Source organism: Diceros bicornis, chromosome 3 (genome assembly GCF_020826845.1).
Source record: "Diceros bicornis minor isolate mBicDic1 chromosome 3, mDicBic1.mat.cur, whole genome shotgun sequence".
In the NCBI taxonomy this organism is placed as follows: Eukaryota; Metazoa; Chordata; class Mammalia; order Perissodactyla; family Rhinocerotidae; genus Diceros; species Diceros bicornis.
The window spans coordinates 98,197,476-98,216,080 of NC_080742.1; the positions used below are offsets into that span (position 1 = coordinate 98,197,476).

General features: G+C 43.6%; 1 protein-coding gene across 6 annotated transcripts in view; it reads left to right on the forward strand.

Moving 5' to 3' along the window:
• The window catches only part of ACTR3B (actin related protein 3B), a 143,902-nt gene that overhangs the window by 46,486 nt on the left and 78,811 nt on the right, over window positions 1-18,605 (forward strand). For all 6 annotated transcript variants that reach the window (XM_058533881.1, XM_058533860.1, XM_058533870.1 and 3 more), the window contains 3 exons: window positions 2,346-2,489; window positions 5,521-5,694; window positions 7,161-7,253. In XM_058533881.1, the coding sequence (XP_058389864.1) occupies window positions 2,346-2,489; window positions 5,521-5,694; window positions 7,161-7,253 (411 nt within the window). The remainder of the gene's footprint in view (window positions 1-2,345; window positions 2,490-5,520; window positions 5,695-7,160; window positions 7,254-18,605) is intronic.

An 18,605-nucleotide genomic window follows, 5' to 3' on the forward strand; every position in this document is an offset into this window, starting at 1 on the left:
ACAATTCATTTTCTTTAATTGAAAAAATCGTCACCATTTCATTTCTGGAAGTTGGAGGAATGATGACTAATATGCCAATGATTTAATTCCTTCGAGGTCAGAAATCACTGAAGGGGAAGGATTAACAGTTGATGTGCTGACAGACAGGAAGGGAAAAACCAGATTCCACCAGGCCCCATCCTTGTGGCCCTGACAGTGTGCCCTTTGCACGGGGATGGAGATAAGGAGGGACGGGCAGGTGTGAGTGACGCCCTGCAGAGTGTTCTCCGTTCTCAGAGCACCTTCAAGCCAGTCTCAAAACACTGCCTCCTTTTGTTGGTCCCTGAGAAGTTAGTGCCACGTGACATGTGACACTGATGGGGAGAGTCAGGCGTCTAGCTTCCTCTCTGAGGTCGTACCCGAGAAGACCAGTGCAGACAAGATCCAGGGAGGGGGCTGGTGGGCCCTGCTCCCTTGCCTGTGCCGTGTGTCTGATGGAGGAGAGGAAAGAAAACAAATTTCACAGTGTGTACAGGCCCACAGAGAAGGTTGTTTTTAAAATTTTTATCTGTATCTTAGTTGAGTTATTTTCTTGATTATAAAAATTACATTTGTTGTACAAAATTTGGATAAAATAGGAAAATGTGAATAAGAAAATAAAATGATCCGTAAACCTGCCCAGAGAACTGTGTTGTTATACTTTTGGTTGTATAGCCTTCTAAGCTCTTTTTCTTAGACACACACGTGTACGTGTTTTAAGCAAAATTGGAATATTCTGTGTCTGGTTTTGTATTCTAATTGTATAATATAATCCTAAATTTATATTTTGAGTATTGATTTATCTCTGATATTTTTTCTTATGGTTAAATATTCTGTGAAAAAAAATTTAATACGTATATAATAGCCCATCATGTGGATATAGCATAATTCACTGATTTACTTTCCGTTGGACATGTGGGTGGTTTTAATGTTTTTCATGCTGTGATGAAGCTGATACTTATTTAACACTGGTTGAATTAATTGTAGAATATGTTATATGTAATGCATAGAATATAATAATTGTGCATAGTTTGTGTTAGAGAGCTAATAGTCTAATGAATTTGTTGATCTTTACTATTTTAATAAATTGTGCATATCTTTTATCTCCATCTTAAAATATTTTACAAATAACTTGGACTCTGTGGAAAGGCCAAATCTTCTCTTACTTCTAGCAGTTAGGTACATCAGAAAAAACATACGAGGAATTCAGTAATTTGTCCTTGCAGCTTAGCTGGTGCCTCTGTCCAGTGCTTGTAATCCTTCGGTGGAGTGCAGTCAGCACTTCCCTTCGTTCCCGCTCGCACTGGACATGTGGCACGGAAGCCAGTGCTGTAACATGGAAGACCGAGTCTCTTCTCTATCTGATGAAACGTGGTAGCAGTTACCCGCTCTGACTGGCAGCCCCCGTAGAGCACACTGGATTGTGCCCAGGCCTGTGGCTTCCGTGGTGAGTTGTGCCCACAGGAAGGTGGTGAGGGGGCCTCAGGCCGAGCTGCGTGCTGCAGGCGTGTGAACTCTTGGTCCTGGCCCGCTGGTGGTCGGCTGCAGCTCCCTTTCCTGGCGCTGGCCGACAGGCTTCACTGGCTCGGGAAGGCAGCCGAGTGGAAGGATCCCGACTCCTGGCCAGCGCTGGTCTCAGATAGCATACTGTTCAGGTGGACTTTTCAGAATTATTCCTGACAAGTACGGCTCTTAATACCATAAATGGAACCATTTATTGAGTAGTTTATACATGCCAAAACCAGTGCTCTGTGCCTGACCTGCTGCGTTTCAGTAATTCTGTATTGTAAACCCCTGGGGTATTACTGCCCCATATTATGGATGAAGCTGCTGAGGCCAAAACACGGTAACAGACTTGTTCACAGTCCCTCAGCTGACGGAGGTGGAACCGGGGTTTGAATCCAGCGTGTTAGAGTCTAAGTCCTGCGTACCTAACCAAATTGTTGACTTTTAACTATAAGTAGATTTATAGTTGGTTTAACAACTTATGGATAAAACTTTTCCTTTTTGTTAGAGGAACAAACAATGCGATTGGATTCGGTGTTCTGACAGGCAGCATTGCTTTCTGGAAATGAACTGTCCTGAGTGGTTTTTCTCTTCCCGTTGCTCGTGAAAGCGTCATTTTGGTTGCTTATGGGGGGTCTACGGTTATAGTAATGGCATTGCGCGTGCAGTCATTTTAAAAGGCCTCCAGTTTTGAGCTTTGCAGAGTGGGGCTCAGGAAATGCTTGTGAATGCTGTGAGGGGCAGGCATCTCACTGAGAGTCCGGGAAGCTCTTCCCCGCCGGAGTTACTCACACGAGTCCTTCTGTTCCTCTTCTCCCCAGGCAGAAGGTTATGTAATTGGAAGCTGCATCAAACACATCCCGATTGCAGGTAGAGATATTACGTATTTCATTCAACAGCTGCTAAGGGAGAGGGAGGTGGGAATCCCTCCTGAGCAGTCACTGGAGACGGCAAAAGCCATTAAGGTAAAAACAGACGGGAAATTGGGTCGGTTTGGGGATGAGAGCGAAATGGTGTTGGGACACTTTCCCTTCTGCCCTCACCCTGCTCCCACCTTCCTTCCTCTCCCCTCCCCGAGAATGTGGGTCTTGATCTGTTCACCACTTGAGGTAAGGGGCTGAAGGACTAAAGTTTAGCCTCTTCCTCGGAACGTAAATGCCTGTGGAGGTTCCAGCTGTAAATGAGAACAGCCTGATGGCCGGTGTTGAGCGCCAGCGTGCGTGTACAGCATACTTTAATTGAGGCCTAATTAGAGAGGACCTTCAGTTAACTGAACGTGTCTTCCACGTCTCCTTCCGTGCTTCATTTCTAGAATAGGGAGCAAACTGCAGCAGCAACAGTGATGGCTAGGAATCCTGTAAAGTCACCAGTATTCTAAGTAATTTCCAGTACCAGTTGTGTGTGGTTCTGTCCCCTGCGAATTACATTTAAGAATAATGCTGTTCTAGGATCCAGAATCACTAAACAAAATCCACCTGTAGTTTCTAGACTCTAGTTACCATGCTAGAAAAGTTATAGGAAGTTTTAAAATTAAATCAATAAGATTAGGAGAAAAATGGCTGTTGGTCCTGATTTAAAATGTTCACTTGACTGGCCATCAGTTTAGTCTCTGTATTACTCTATACGTAGCATTTGACCCTTTTTAAAGGAACTTTTCAGGTGGCAAAATCAGGACAAATGATTATTTTTTGTTAGATTGCAAGAGATTCTTAGTAATGCAGGGATAATTATTGTATAGATGAAGAGGGAGGGATTTTGTTTGTTTTTGGAGAATTTAAGTGTGGGATGTGACATGTGACCTCGAGCATATCCTTTCTTGTAGAACACAGTTTTTAAGCTGCAGAGGAGTTTAAGGGGAGGCGAACCTAACACCCTCTCAGCGCCCCCCCCCCCCCCCCCCCCCCCCCGCTTTTCTCCCGTCTAGGCACCAGTAGCCCAGCCTGGTTGAAGCAAAGGAAGCATCAGAGATGACTCCCCCGTTTTGCATGACACTCTTGGTAAAAACAGAGGTGTTTTTAGGACAGGGTGCACTGGTGTAGGTCAGGGCTCCTGCGAGTGGCGTGGCCAGCTGCTTTGGTGTTCCTGGGACTGGAGTTTCCAGGGAGAGGGCAGTCCAGGGCACACTGGAGGAGTTGGTCCTTTTCCTCTGGGGAAACTTTATAGAAGTATCATAAGACTTTGTTTTTAGACTAAAATATTTGCCAAGATTTTCCCTCTTCTTTCCTTGCCTTTCTTCAATGAAAGAAATTTGGATATTTGATCCAAGCTCCCTCGCCACCCCAGATCTGTTACAAATGTGAATCAGAATTGAACCTCTTGTTCCCAATGCTCAGGGGTCGATCTGGTGAGCAAGTGTTCCCTTTTCAGTAAAGATTCCTGAGTGTGATGACTTGTGAGTTGCTCTCCTGGTCCTGTCGGTGGCATTTACTTGACTCACTGGCTCTCTGGGGTCCAATTCTGACCCTGAAGTCGGAGCTGGCCCGTTCAGCTGTGAAGAGACTCCTTTTATACTCGTCAGATTGCCTGCACTGACCCTGCTGTGGGGGTTAGCCCCGCTGTTAGTGCTCGTCTCACTTCTTTCTGTAGAGAGATCCTGGAAAGAGTGGTTTCGAGTTACCCCTGCATCTTGTTACCACCGTGGCCGTCTCCTGTGGTCTTGAGCAGGCCTGAGGCTGTGTAGATCATGGTTCACACCAGCCTTGCTGCATGAGCCCAGAACTTAAGACTAATACTGCTGCACTCCACCTGACTTTATTGAGGCATTTCCTGCCATCAGTTAAGCCAGTGGAGGTGCCGTAAGAAATTGACCGGGCCTCTAAGGACAGCTTAATGTTTTTGTCTCCAGCCTGGTAGATTTATAAAGTTGTATGGACTGACTCTCTATTATCAGGGAACACAGAGTTGTGTAACAAATCTTGCCCAGTAGTCTTATAATTCTGCTGGAGTTTATCAAGGATGGTATTAGAATGTTTCAGGGATTCTAGGTAACTTTTAATATCATGAAAACACCTTCAGAGTTCCTTTCAAAATGTGTTATGAGCACCACCTGTGTGCCTGACACAGTGCCAGGTGTTGAGCAGAGCCCGCCTGGCTCTTGCCTGCAGGAAGCTTACTTTCAGAAGCTGGCGTCCAAGTGCCACCTGCTGCTTTGCTGAGGTTAGCTCTAAGGACAGATGATCGACCCACAGATCCCCAATTAAGCATCACCTGATGCTGCGGAAGCGCTTCGCACGTCTCAGGCTGGTTGCTGGTGCGAAGGTGAAAACCATCAGCAAGTTCTCTTGCAGGAGCAACTCCAATCGGCAACTCCAGTCCTCCTGCCTAAGTCTGCCTTTGCTTTTTCCCATGGTCCCTACCACCTTAGAACATGCCATGTCATTTACATATTTATTATGGTTGTTGCTTACTGTCTGACTCTCAGGCAAAGCATATGCTGCAGTGGGCAGGGATCTGTGTGTGTTTTGTTCACTTGTGCATCCCACGTGCCTAGGCACTTAATAAATCCTTGTCGTGGAGCCCATGACTCTGCTGTGTCCAACTGCACAGCAGGTTAATGAACAGCTGATAGAGTGTGGTGGGCATCAGGATGTAGTCTACCACATTCAGTGGATTGGGCCACGTGCAGGTCTGCTGGTCCACAGTGGATGGCAGTGAGTGCCTGGGCAGGTGTCATGTGGGGGCTAAGAGGAATAAGGAAAGAGGAGATGGAGACATGATACTTAGTAGACATCTTTAGACAATATTTCAGATAATACGTCAAAAAATTTGATCGAGTAAGGCTGAGATTAATAGCCAGGTTGCAAAGAAAGCAGATTTAATGTCCAAAATCAGCGCATAGTCATGTCTACTACGAAAGATGAGAAAATATGAGGCTTGATACGGTGTGTGGGCAGGACTCGTTTCAGGGGTGTGTTTAATGCTTGGGGTTACTAAGTATTTGCCAGAGGGAAGAGACTCTGGGTAGTTGTTAATGCCTGGTGACGTCTTTGTGTGCAGGAGAAATACTGTTACATTTGCCCTGATATAGTCAAGGAATTTGCCAAGTATGACGTGGATCCCCGGAAGTGGGTCAAACAGTACACGGGTATTAATGCGATCAACCAGAAGAAGTTCATCATAGATGTTGGCTACGAAAGGTTCCTGGGACCTGAAATTTTCTTTCATCCAGAGGTAAGATGTTTGCTTTTTGAGTGTGCTGAGGTATGGCATATACGGAGCGATACTGCCACCTGGTGTGCATAAGGATCAGTTGGTCACTGAGCAAGATGACCGCCTTTCAGTGAGGATGGCTGGTGTGCATTGCTCTGCAGACTGGTACAGCCCCTGTGCGTTGTCTGCTTGATTGACCGTTTCTGTTTGCCTCTCCAGAGACTTGATTATCTGTTAAAATAGTTAACGACTGATTATATCACGAGTGGTTAGAAAGAAGTTTTAAGAGCACTAGAAGATAATGGAATTGAAATTAATCTCATACTAATATGAACACTAGTTAACCTCAGGGGCCAAATGAAAGTTGCCTCTGTATAAAAGGGGATAACATATAACCTTTCCATCTTTTGTGATCGTCCTTCCTAATCCCACTTGTTAGCCGAGCACAGTTGGTCCTGCTGTGTTCCCTGCTGCAAGTTAGTTAAAGCTTCTGTCTGAGGACCAGCCTTTCCATTAGTCAGTCTTTAGGAATTACAGATATTGTCATTTTAACCAGTAATCAGAAAGAATTAGTACTACTTTTGCAGAAGCAGTAATTAAGAGGCAACATTTTAAGGTTTAAATAAAATGCATTTTATTTGTATTTTCCTGGTTAATTCAGTTTATATTCAATAGGTAGATTACAAACTGCTGCCTATTTTTAGATACGTATGTGACTGTTTTGTACACAGGAGGCACAGAATGTATGCCTTACTGTAATATCATACTCATTCACTTGTGCCTTTGATATTACTGATTTAAAATAGACGTAAAACCGACAATGTCTGGCTGGGGAGCAACTGGATGTTACCTTCTTCTTCCCTCCAGACTACTGTACCTTAAAGCTTTCCTTGATTTTTAAAACATATTTCAAATGTAATGTAATTGAATTATTTATACTTTAGCTTATTTAACTTATAGAATTGAATCTAAGGCTGTTTGCTTAGTAACATGATAGTTATCATGTTGATTGTTTCATTTTAAAGCCACCAGCATCACATCCCCCTCCCACCAGTCTTCTAGCCCAGGTTACAGTGGTTTTTCATTGATTTTTTTTTCTTATATCCTGGCTAATTTTTTCATAATACTAATATTCATAAGTGATATACTCAGCGTTTCTCATTACATATCATATACATCGTGTACATGCTTTTTACAGTCTCTTATTGGCATGATTCATTGCGTGTTCATAACACAGTGGCCTTTGTTACTGTTTGATATTTTTCCTTCTCAAAACCCACACATTTCATCTCTTGAGGGGACATATGTTATCATCACTCCATGCACACATAGTCACATGGGATTCATTTGACGTGTCTTTCATTCCAATGTGGAGCTTTTAAAGGTATAGTAAATTCTGTATTTGTTAAAGTTACTTTTTCAGGAGTTTTGTTTTGTCCTATTGAGAGAAATGTGTCATGTTTCTTTTATATTTGTGTAAAATTTAGTTTGCCAACCCAGATTTTATGGAATCCATCTCGGACGTTGTTGATGAAGTGATACAGAACTGTCCCATCGACGTGCGTCGCCCGCTGTATAAGGTATGAGCTGCTTGGGTGAGGTGCTTTGATTTCCTTCCGGAACCGAAGGCTCGGCCTTCTTAGAACAGGTTATTAACATCAACACGCAGACTGTCCTACTTCTCCTCCTGTTTCGTAGGGTTTGTTAAGGGCTGGTGTAAGGGTAAAATATATTTCTTTTCTTGGGGTGCGGATGACTTAAATGTTTGGAAAGTAGAAGTATTTAATTTAAATATTCTAGTATCTTTTACTCTTATCTGGCAAGCTGTATTTTAAATTGAACAATTTTAACCATGTGTATTGACTGAAATATCAAAGTGATACTTCCCCTCATGCTGTCCATGAATTCCACTGGTCTTGTTGCATGCGTGTTTAGGTTCAGGGCCAAATGTGTTGTTGCCAGAAAGGAATTAGAGCCTGAAGTGAAACAATCAAATAGAAAATGCTCATGTAATTTTTTTTCCAGAATTCTTTGATTGCAGGGAATTTTGAAACTTGAAATGAGAAAAAGCTAGTCCATGTAATTATAGGATAAAAGGAAGTGTTGCTGGCAGCCGAATATTGAGTGCAGAAGGTGATGGTCAGTTAGCCTTCCTTCGTCTTATTAAGCTCTGCTTGCATGAATCATGCTGTCAGCTCTCAGCCTCGTGACTACTTCTTACCTTACTCAAACTTAGGTAGCGAATTTTAGAGAGAGAATCAGGCTCAGTAAAGAGAGCTTAATAAATTTTGTTTCATGTATGCAATGGCATACTGTGGCAGCCTTTAAAAAGAATAAGGTAAGTCAATGTAAATTCAAATGAAAAGCTGTCTATAGTATATATTGTTAAGTGAAAAAGCAAGTTGTAAAATTTACACAGTATTATTTCGTTTTATGTAAAAATATAGTTTGTGTATATAGATAAGAAAAGATTTTGAATGATGTGTGCTAAACTCTTAAATAAAATATCTTTGGGAGTGGGAGATGGGTAACTTTTACTTTCTACTTTTTGTGTTTTAAAATTGTTTGAGATTTTATAGTTAAATGTTATTTTTATTATTGGAAAAAATTTTCATATATAGACAACTTTTTATGGATGAAAACAAATTATAATTATATTTTTATTTGTTGCGTATCCTTAATTAAACACCTCTGTCCTCCAATAAAATGTGCAAGAAGGGGAAACTAAAGACAGGCTGGAGTATTCAAGTTTAGCAAAACAGCATGTCTTGGGGCCGGTCTGGTGGCACAGCGGTTAAGTGCGCGAGCTCCGCTTTGGCAGCCCAGGGTTCGCAGGTTTGGATCCCGGGTGTGCACCGATGCACCACTTGTCAGGCCGTGCTGTGGTGGCGTCCCATATAAAGTGGAGGAAGATGGGCGCAGATGTTAGCCCAGGGCCAGTCTTCCTCAGCAAAAAGAGGAGGATTGGCATGGATGTTAGCTTAGGGCCGACCTTCCCCTGCACCCCACGTCTTGTTCTCCACGTTTCTCACTTAACATTAGCTATGTCTTCTTGTCCGTGAAAGCAGGGGGCAAGTATACACTGTTTAGTCTTCATTCCATCATAATGGACACAGAACTTGTGCAGGCAGTTACGGATCGCTTGTGATGGGGTGATGGGACAGTTTAGTTCACTTTCAGTAGATTCATAGGATTCTTGAAGTAGGAATGGCCTTGGAGATCGTGTAGCTGATGACACTGAGCCCCAGAGATGGGAAAAGGAGGCAAAACTAGAGGTACCTGGGTGAAGTGGAGCAGATTGGTCTTGGACTTTTCTTTCTGGTCCTGCACTCTCTCTCGTCACAGGACAAATTCCCTAACCCCGTCGCTTTGGACTGGTAAGATTGGACAAGCCAGCACAATCTCTGCTGCTTAGGAAAGGTGAGACTGCCTTTCCTTTTACTGTTGCTTGTGCAGGGTCCCCTGAAAGATGCGGCCTCTCGTCTCTTCCACTCCTTCCTGTCTGACTGGAAATTCCACTGTGATGCCATTTTCAGTCTTGGAATTATTAAGTTATTAATAACACTATGCTAAGTACAAAACAAAACAATATATACTAACCCTGAACTCAAGGAAGCTTTATAAACTAGTGAGACGAGGCAAGCAAATGAGAGAAATGTGTGACACTGTGTGGAAACTGCACTCACGTGGGATTCACTGTGTCTAATGTAGGAGTGGTGGTGAGTCAGATGAGGCCGGGGTTGTATATCGGGTTTGATACCTAAACCTGGGAAAGAGTCGTCAGAGACAAGAGGGATTAAAAGTGGGGAGAGAATATGACTTATAAAGTAGAGGAGAGAAAAATGAGTTTTTGGGGCCTGGGAATGAGCAAGTCTTATGCAGAGGCTGCTGTGGTGCCGTTACTTTACCTGAGTGGATCTCCCTCGTCACCACTCTTGGCAGATCTAGCCTCAAATTCCCATCTACTTTCTAGACACTTCCAGGTGACTGCCTTAGCCACCACAAAAGCTATACAGGCATACCTTGTTTTATCGCACTTTGCAGGTACTGTGTTTTTTTACAAATTGCAGGTTTGTGGCAACCCTGCATCGAGCAAGTCTATCGGCACCATTTTTCCAACAGCATTTGCTCACTTCCTGTTCTGTGTCATATTTTGGTAATTCTCACAGTATTTCAAACTTTTCCATTATTATTATGTTTGTTATGGTGATCTGTGGTCAGTGATCTTTGATGTTATTGTTGTCATCGTTTTGGGGTGCCACAAACTGCACCCATATAAGACTGTGAACTTAATAAATGTTGTGTGTGTTCTGACTGCTGCACTGTTCCCCCATCTCTCTCCCTCTCCTGGGCCTCCCTATTCCCTGAGACACAACAACATTGAAATTAGGCCAATTAATAACCCTACAATGGCCTCTAAGTGTTCGAGTGAAAGGAAGAGTTGCACGTCTCTCATTTTAAATTAAAAGCTAGAAACAATTAAGCTTAGTGAGGAAGGCATGTTGAAAGCTGAGACAGGACAAAAGCTAGGCCTCTTGTACCAAACAGTTAGTCAAGTAGTGAATGCAAAGGAAAAGTTCTTTAAGGAAATTAAAAGTGCTACACCAGTGAACACATGAATGATAAGAAAGCAAAATAGCCTTATTGCTGATAATGGAGAAAGTTTTAGTGGTCTGGACAGAAGACCTAACCAGCCACAACATTGCTGTAAGCCAAAGCCTAATCCAGAGCAAGGCCCTAACTCTTCAATTCTATGAAGCTGAGAGAGGTGAGGAAGCTGCAGAAGAAAAGTCTGAAGCCAGCAGAGGTTGGTTCATGAGGTTTAAGGAAAGAAGCCGTCTCCATAACATAAAAGTGCAAGGTGAAGCAGCAAGTGCTGATGTGGAAGCTACAGCAAGTTATCCAGAAGATCTAGCTAAGATCGTTAGTGAAGGTGGCTACACTAAACAACAGAGTTTTAGTGTAGACAAAACAGCCTTATATTGGAAGAAGATGCCATCTAGGACTTTCATAGCTGGAGAGAAGTCAATGCCTGGCTTCAAAGCTTCAAAGGACAAGCTGACTCTCTCACCAGCTAATGCAGCTGGTGACTCTTTAAGTTGAAACCAGTGCTCTTTTACCATTCTGAAAATCCTAGGGCCCTTAAGAATTATGCTAAATCTACTCTGCCTGTGCTCTATGAATGGAACAGCAAAGCTTGGATGAGAGCACATCTGTTTCACAACATGGTTGACTGAATATTTTAAGCCCACTGTTGAGAATTACTGCTCAGAAAAGAAGATTCCTTTCAAAATATTATTGCTCATTGACAATGCACCTGGTCAACCAAGAGCTCTGATGGAGATTTACAATGAGATGAGTGTTGTTTCCATGCCCGCTAACACAACATCCATTCTGCAGCCCATGGATCAAGAAGTAATTTCAACTTTGAAGTCTTATTATTTAAGAAATGCATTTTGTAAGGCTGTAGCTGCCATAGATAGTGATTCCTCTGATAGATTTGGGCAAAGTAAATTGAAAACCTGGAAAGGATTCGCCATTCTAGATGCCATTAAGAACATTTGTGATTCATGGGAAGAGGTCAAAATATCAACATTAACAGGAGTTTGGAAGAAGTTGATTCTAAACCTCACGGAGGCCTTTGAGGGGCTGCAGGCTTCAGAGGAGGAAGTAACTGCAGATGTGGTGGAAACAGCAAGAAAACTAGAATTACAAGTAGAGCCTGAAGATGTGACTGAAGTGCTGCAATCTCATGATAAAATTTTAACAAATGAGGAGTTGCTTCTTATGGATGAGCAGAGAAAGTGGTTTCTTGAGATGGAATGTACTCCTGGTGAAGATGCTGTGAAGACTGTTGCAATGACAACAAAGGATTTAGAGGGTTACATAAACTTGTTGATAAAGCAGCAGCAGGGTGTGAGAGGATTCACTCCAATTCTGAAGGAAGTTCTACTGTGGGTAAAATGCTGTCTAATAGCGTCACATGCCACAGAGAAATCGTTCATGAAAGGGAGAGTCAATCAATGCGGCAGACTTCATTGCTGTCTTAATAAGAAATTGCCACAGACTCCCCAGCCTTCAGCAACCACCAGCCTGATCAGTCAGCAGCCATCAACATTGAGGCAAGACCCTCGACCAGCAAAAAGATTACAAGTTGCTGAAGGCTCAGGTGATGGTTAGCATTTTTTATCAGTGAAGTGTTTTTTATTTATTTTTATTTTTTACCTTTTTTTTTTTTTTTGTGAGGAAGACCAGCCCTGAGCTAACAACCGATGCCAATCCTCCTCTTTTTTTTTTTGCTGAGGAAGAGTGGCCCTGGGCTAACATCTGTGGCCACCTTCCTCTACTTTATATGGGATGCCGCCACAGCATGGCTTAACAAGTGGTGTGTCGGTGCACGCCCAGGATCCGAACCTGCGACCCTGGGCCACCGCAGCTGAGCGCGCGCACCGAACTGCTTGCGCCACCGGGCCAGCCCTTGAAGTGTTTTTTAGACATAATGGTATTGCACACTTAATAGACTACAGTGTAGTGTAAAAATAACTTTTATATGCACTAGGAAACCAAAAAATTTGAGTGACTCACTTATGATTGCAACATTCGCTTTATTGTGGTGGTCTGGAACTGACCCTGTGATATTTCCGAGGTGTGCATGTTCCTACACAATCTCTGCTTGTTATTTTGTCTCTTAAATTCAGTGCTCTTCTCCCAGCCACCCTAACTAGAGATGTTCGGCTGTCTCGAAAGCAGCTGCACGGTGGTCAGATCTAGTGACCCTTACAGTGTGACCTCGTGTCTTGAGGTGACACGAGATAGTGGTTAAAAACATCGCTTCAAAGTCACTCTTCTAGTGGGGGTGTGGTAGAGAGTAGGAAAGAGGTGTTGGTCATCTGCTGTCCTGTCTTTGGAATAATTGTCTTGGGCACCAGTGACTGTGTATGTCAACAGATTCCCGTGGATTGTTGGCTAAAGGAGATGAGAGCAGAGGTCCGGAGCGATGGGCGAAGAAGCCCCAATGAGAATGTGGTTTGGGTGAGGACCAGAAAAGGCAGCTCAACAAATACAGGGGCATTTAACACAATTAACTTCATTTCCCAGTATTTTTAAGTCTCAGGTTTCTATCAATTCTGTACTTAGGAAGTTGGAGAAAATGACTGAGCTTCTAAATGTAATTTTTTTAAATGATAGAAAATTTCAGATTTGCTTTTTTGTGGTTAATTGCTCTCCAGATGCCTCATTATCATTGTTCAGAAACAGCCTGGAGTGTCTCCATTCTGAACAGATTTTCCTTGAAGAAGTCGTTATTATTCGCAGACTTTTAGAAGATCCTTTAATAAACAGCTAGAATTTATTTATTGAGTGTTTGTATGTGTTGAGAACTGAATTAAGCACTTTCTTCACAACCGTCTTGTGAGGGAGTTGCTGTTTCTGTACCCATTTCACAGATGAAGCAGATGGACACTGGCCCGAGGCGCTCCGGTCAGCGCTGCTGTATCTCGGGAGGACTCTTGTGTGCAGGGACTTGGATAGGAGCTTAAAACACAGTGAGAGATGGTTCTTGTCTTCAAGAGCTTGTAAAAAAGCTAAAAATAATACCGAAATAATTCGAATGGGAACCGCTACAAGCTAAATGTCATTACAGTGAATCATGCGTTATGGTAATCGAGAGAAGGGGCAGGTTGCGTTTAGTTAGAGGGGATCAGGAAAGGTTTTGAGAAGGTGGCATCTGAGCTGAGTCTGAGGGCTTGGCCAGTAGAGATGAGGTCTGGGAGACCAGCCAGGTAGAGGGAGCTTAATGAGCACAGGTAGAGGTGGCAGGGCAGGGCAGATGTTTCAGAGTCTGGGTGGAGCCTGAGGTGGTGTGGAAGGTCGTGGGAACCAAATCCAGGAGGGAGGGTGGGGCTAGTGAGAAAATATTTTATACTCTGCTTTAGCAGTGTGTTGGGAGTTGTTAAAAATTCTTATTCGTTATGTTTGTCAAGCAGATGAGAATACATCTTGATATAGTTCAAGGATTGATTTTTCTGTAAGAAATTGCTTGAATTGGGTATATATATCATAATTATGTTAATGCCTTTTCAATCAGAAAAGCATATTGCAAAGTAATGAGTTATGTATGTTATTTTTTCTTAATGTTGATGAGTTCGAATATCTTTAATATTTGAGAGAGAAAAATACGTATTTTAAGGTATCATTGGTTTTTTCAATCCTTTTCAAAATAGACTTCTCATTCAAATGAAATCCTGATTGAAGCCAAATATGTGAGCAGATAAGAAGGTAACTGCTCTGTTTGGGGAGGGTAGTGGACAGAGAGGGTTCCAGAGCTCTGCTCATTCAGCCCCCACACTCATTTCCCCCGTAACTCTCAACTGGTGCTTCTTGCTGATGGATCCAGAAATGGCCCTATTTTTGTGTTCTCGGGGAGGGGAGAGTGATGCTGACAACTGAACGCTGACTTGCCAGGTTGAGAAGAACTTTCCAGACTTACTCGTCATTGGTTGTGACATCCCTGTGATCAGGCCGCTGTTGAGAGCTGCCCCCAGATCCTCGGATTTCCTCTGGGTTGCTATGGGGTGTCACACAGCCCACAGTGTAGAAATAGGTTTGCTCAGGCTCTGCTGGGGTTGCAGGCTTTCGGTTAGTTTGAGGGTAAAAAGCTCCTGTCCCTAAAAAGGGATAGCCTTTCAAGAATAGAGTGTAGAGAGAGTTACAGGAGCTTCTGATGGAGTTGCCTTCGCCTGTAGTGAGCGTCAGGTGGAGACTTCTCTGTGAGTACGTGACATCGCGCCTGCATCTAGCTGCGTCTAGCTACAGGTGCACAGGAGGGTGGGCAGGGGGCCCCGTGCGTCTGTCAGGCTGGATTCAGAGTAAGAATAGAGCCTCTAGCACAAAATACACTTAGCATTAAGAAATGGGAATTTTTTGTTATTTTTAATACCATATTAGGTATTAGTTAAATGAACTTGCTATTAATATAGCCCTTATTTTAAGTCTTTCTGACTTAAATTTCAGGTAACTAACAGGTCGTGTGTAGTGTTTATAATGTTATGTGCTACAATATTCTTTGCTAGCATAAAGACAGGGCCTCTCCGTTTGTAGAGGTAATTTACAGTTGAGACTTTTACTTGACATCATGAAATAAACACTTGTGACTCAAAGTGTGAGGTCCTGTTGTAATTGGTGAGGGCGACTGAGAAGTCCAGTCGACACTGTACACTTGATAGACAGGTGGGGCAGTGTGCTGAGTGCAAGTGTGCTTGCAAACAGGGATCCGCAGCCTTTCTGCAGGTTGGAAGACTGCGTGGGAGAGAGAGTTTTAGTACAGAAAGTTTAGACGCTACAGATGAGCAAAGATTATTATTTCCAACGTAAAGTGTATTTAGAAAATTTGAGAAGTACCAGAATCTTTAATGAAGAAAACAGAAGTCACTCCTCTGTAATCACTGCTCATCAGTTATGACTTTGACTATCTTTCTCTTTGTTTTTTTGAAATATAAATAGGTAGATATATCATGCTATATTTATATTTCATATCCTGTATATTAACTTAGCATTGTGTCGTGAACAGCTTCTTAGGTAATTAACATTCTTCAAAAACATTCTTATTTATTTATTTATTTTGCTTGAGGAAGATTCTCCCTGAGCTAACATCTGTGCCAGTCTTCCTCTGTTTTGTATGTGAGCTGCTGCCACAGCGTGGCTGCCGCCAAGTGGTGTAGGTCCGCACCCGGGATCCGAACGTGGGCCACCACAGCGGAGCGTGCTGAACCTAACCACTAGGCCATGGGGCTGGCCCCAGAAACATTCTTTTTAATGAGATCTAATGCTCCATCCTATGTCTGTTTCAGTATCCAACTCTTCTCCTACATTTAGATTTTTGATACTTTTCTAGCTTAGGTCAAGATTTCTTTCTTCCCCGGGGTGTACTCTGTCACCCATGGCAGTGTGTATTTAGTGATGCTTTTTGGGTCGGCTGGTTCTGATTTGAGAATTTCCTGACCGACTGGAGCAGATGCTCTCTGGCTGAAGTGCTCACCTGGGTCGATAGGTCTTGGAGCACTTTTGGTTCAGAATCCTCAGTGGGCTTGCCAGAGGAATAATGTTGGGTACTAGGAAAATGTCTTTCCAGAGGATTGCTGACTGCTGGAACCCTAACCCCCAAATTGACTGACTGCTTCCATTCTGTGTGATAAGGAATCACTTGGTCTGTTTTCTGAAGTAAACTGCCCTTAGAGTGAATCACATTGAATTTTGGCTTTTGTTTAAAGTTTCTCAAGAAGTATTATTTTTGTATCATAACGCTTAAGAGTGTAGGCTCCAGAGCCAAATGGCAGACTTTTCCTATTGCCTGAGCCTCGTACCAGCATCGTGACTGTCTGTCAGAGCTTCAGCTTCCTCCGGTGTGAGGGGGCGTAATTACTGTAACTGTCTACAGAGTCGTTGTGGGGGTTCACTTAGATAATCCTTACAGAGGAGAAGGTGCAGTGCTGGTACGCAGGAAGTGCTAAGTAAAGATTGTTGTTATTTTATCGTATTCTGTGAATCCCGTGGCCACGAGCATGGGTTGTGGAGTCAGAGACATCTGCAGCTTACCAGCTGTGTGGCTTTGGGCCGGTTACTTAGTGCTGACTCTTGGCACTTTCATCAGTAGAATGGGATGATAACGTTGCTGGGAGGCGTAGTTGGGACAGTGGATATCCTAGCATCATAACTGGCACTTGCTGAGTGTGTTGTTACTGTTATTACTATTGATAGTGGGACAGACCAGGGATTTGAAATGACATAGTATCAGTTTAGTTTAGGTTTAATTCAGAGAAAATGCTACCGTTTTATTTTATTTTATTTTATTTATTCCAATCAAGTAGTTGTATGAAATAAGCATTTTTGTTATTTGAATTGATTCAATTAAGGGAAGAGAGGAGTTCTGTTCTCTGATTTAGTAAATGAGTAATCAGATCTGATATGACTCTCAGCAGGTTAGTGCATAGGAGTTTTTCCTTCTTATTACACGACCCTGATAAACACTGTGCATTTTGAAAATATAGAGGAGAGAGACTCCCCCCCACCAGCTGATCTTGGCTTATTGGAGTCCAAGGCAGAAGTAGAGGCTTTTGCTGGGTGGAGGGAAGGGTTGTTGAGGCAAGAGAAGGGCCTGAGCACAGACACTTAGGTGGGGTGAGGGTGGCGTCCGCGCGGGCACTGCAAGGTCCTCAGTTCATTTACTCATTGAACAGTGTTTATGGGGAACCTGCTGTGTGCTGGTTGTTGTTGTGGGCACTGTGGGATCAGCTTGAGCAAAACAGGAAAAATCCCTGCCGTCATGGGGATTATACTCTTGTGGGGCCAATAGACAAAAATAAACGAATGAGTAAAATACATAGTACAAGGAGGAAGGCTGCCAGGAAAAGGAGAAAGGGAGAGCTGGGGTTTGGGAGCGTGGGGAGCCTCAGTTTCCCCTAGGTGGTAGGTGACATTTGAGCGAAGGCTTGAGGGGGGTGAGGGAGGAAGCCATGCAGGTGTTGAGGAGAGAGCAGTCCACACAGCATCTGGGCAGAAGCCTCAGCCGGCACAGAGGCCCTGAGGCGGGGGCAGGCCTGTGTGTTCTGGAAAGAGCAAGGGGGCAATGTGAGTGGAGTGGAGTTCCCAGGTGGAGATGGGAAGGAGGTGAGGTTGGGAGGAGACAGAGAGGGCCTTGTAAGTGCCTCCACCCTAGGAGGGGCATGGCTGCCACAGTCTAAATCCGAGGTTGGAGGGCCAGATGGTAAATATTGTCGACTTGCTGAACAGGGCTGTCTTCAAATAAAACTATATTTATGGACTCTGAAATTTGAATTTCATGCAATTTTCATGTGTCACAAAATATTCTTCTGTTGATTTTTTCCTCTAAACTTTGAGAAATGTAAAAGCCCTTCTTAGCTCACAGGTCGTACTGGAAGCGTCAGTGGCCCAGATTTGGCCCATGGGCAGAGTTGCCAACCCCTGCTCTAAGTGAGTGGCAGCCATGAATTGTGCAGTGCTTGGCCTGTGTAGTGGCCCTGGGTCTTGTGAGCTGTTGGAAGGGCTTCAGTGTATGCCCTGAGGGAGTTGAGAAGCCATTGGAGGGGTTTGAGCATAGGAGTGATGTGATATGGTGTGTTTTAACATGATTATCATGGCTGCTGAGTTGGAAGTAGATTGTAGGGGACAGGACAGAAGTAAGGAACCAGCTGGGGGGTTCTTTCAGTAATCCAGCAAGACGTAGTCATGGAATTTGGGAAATGGTTAGATTTTGGATGTATTTTGGAGATAGAGCCAACAGGATTTTCTGAAGGAGTAGATGTGCAGTGCGAGAGAAAGAGAAGCGTAGGTATGATCTTAAGCAACCAGAAGGATACACTGTCATTGACTGGATGTTGTACCTGTGGCTTCATCGCCAGTTAGAAATCCTAGAGGGTTTCCTGCCACATTCCAGCTGTGGTAGCCGATATCATGAAGTGTCGTTTTCTGCGCATCACTTCTTCAGAGGACCTGCTGCTGGCTTTTGTTGCTCAGGGTGAAGCACATAAGTTACTATCACACATTAGAAAAATCTCTTGATATTTTTGATTATTGGTGATTGTATTTCAGCGTACTTGGCTTCCTTTGTAATCCTCTGTATTTTATTTTATGCATTTAAGAACGTTACTGTGGGAAGGGGTCCCTGGTGCTCTGCTAGCTCCTCATGCCCTTACGTAAGGCCAGCCCTCCCCTGCAGACGCCCGAGGACGCCTCCCCTCTGAACGTCACTCCTGCAGTCCTCCCTGCGCTGTGGGTCTTGCCAGTCCACCTGGGACAGCCGTTGTTTCTCCCGTCTTACGAAGCCCTCTCTCAGCTCCAGTTCCTGGTCCACCCGCTGCTCCCTGTCTCTGCTCTCCCTGCACAGCAGAACTCCTGGAAAGCTTTTCCTATGCTCC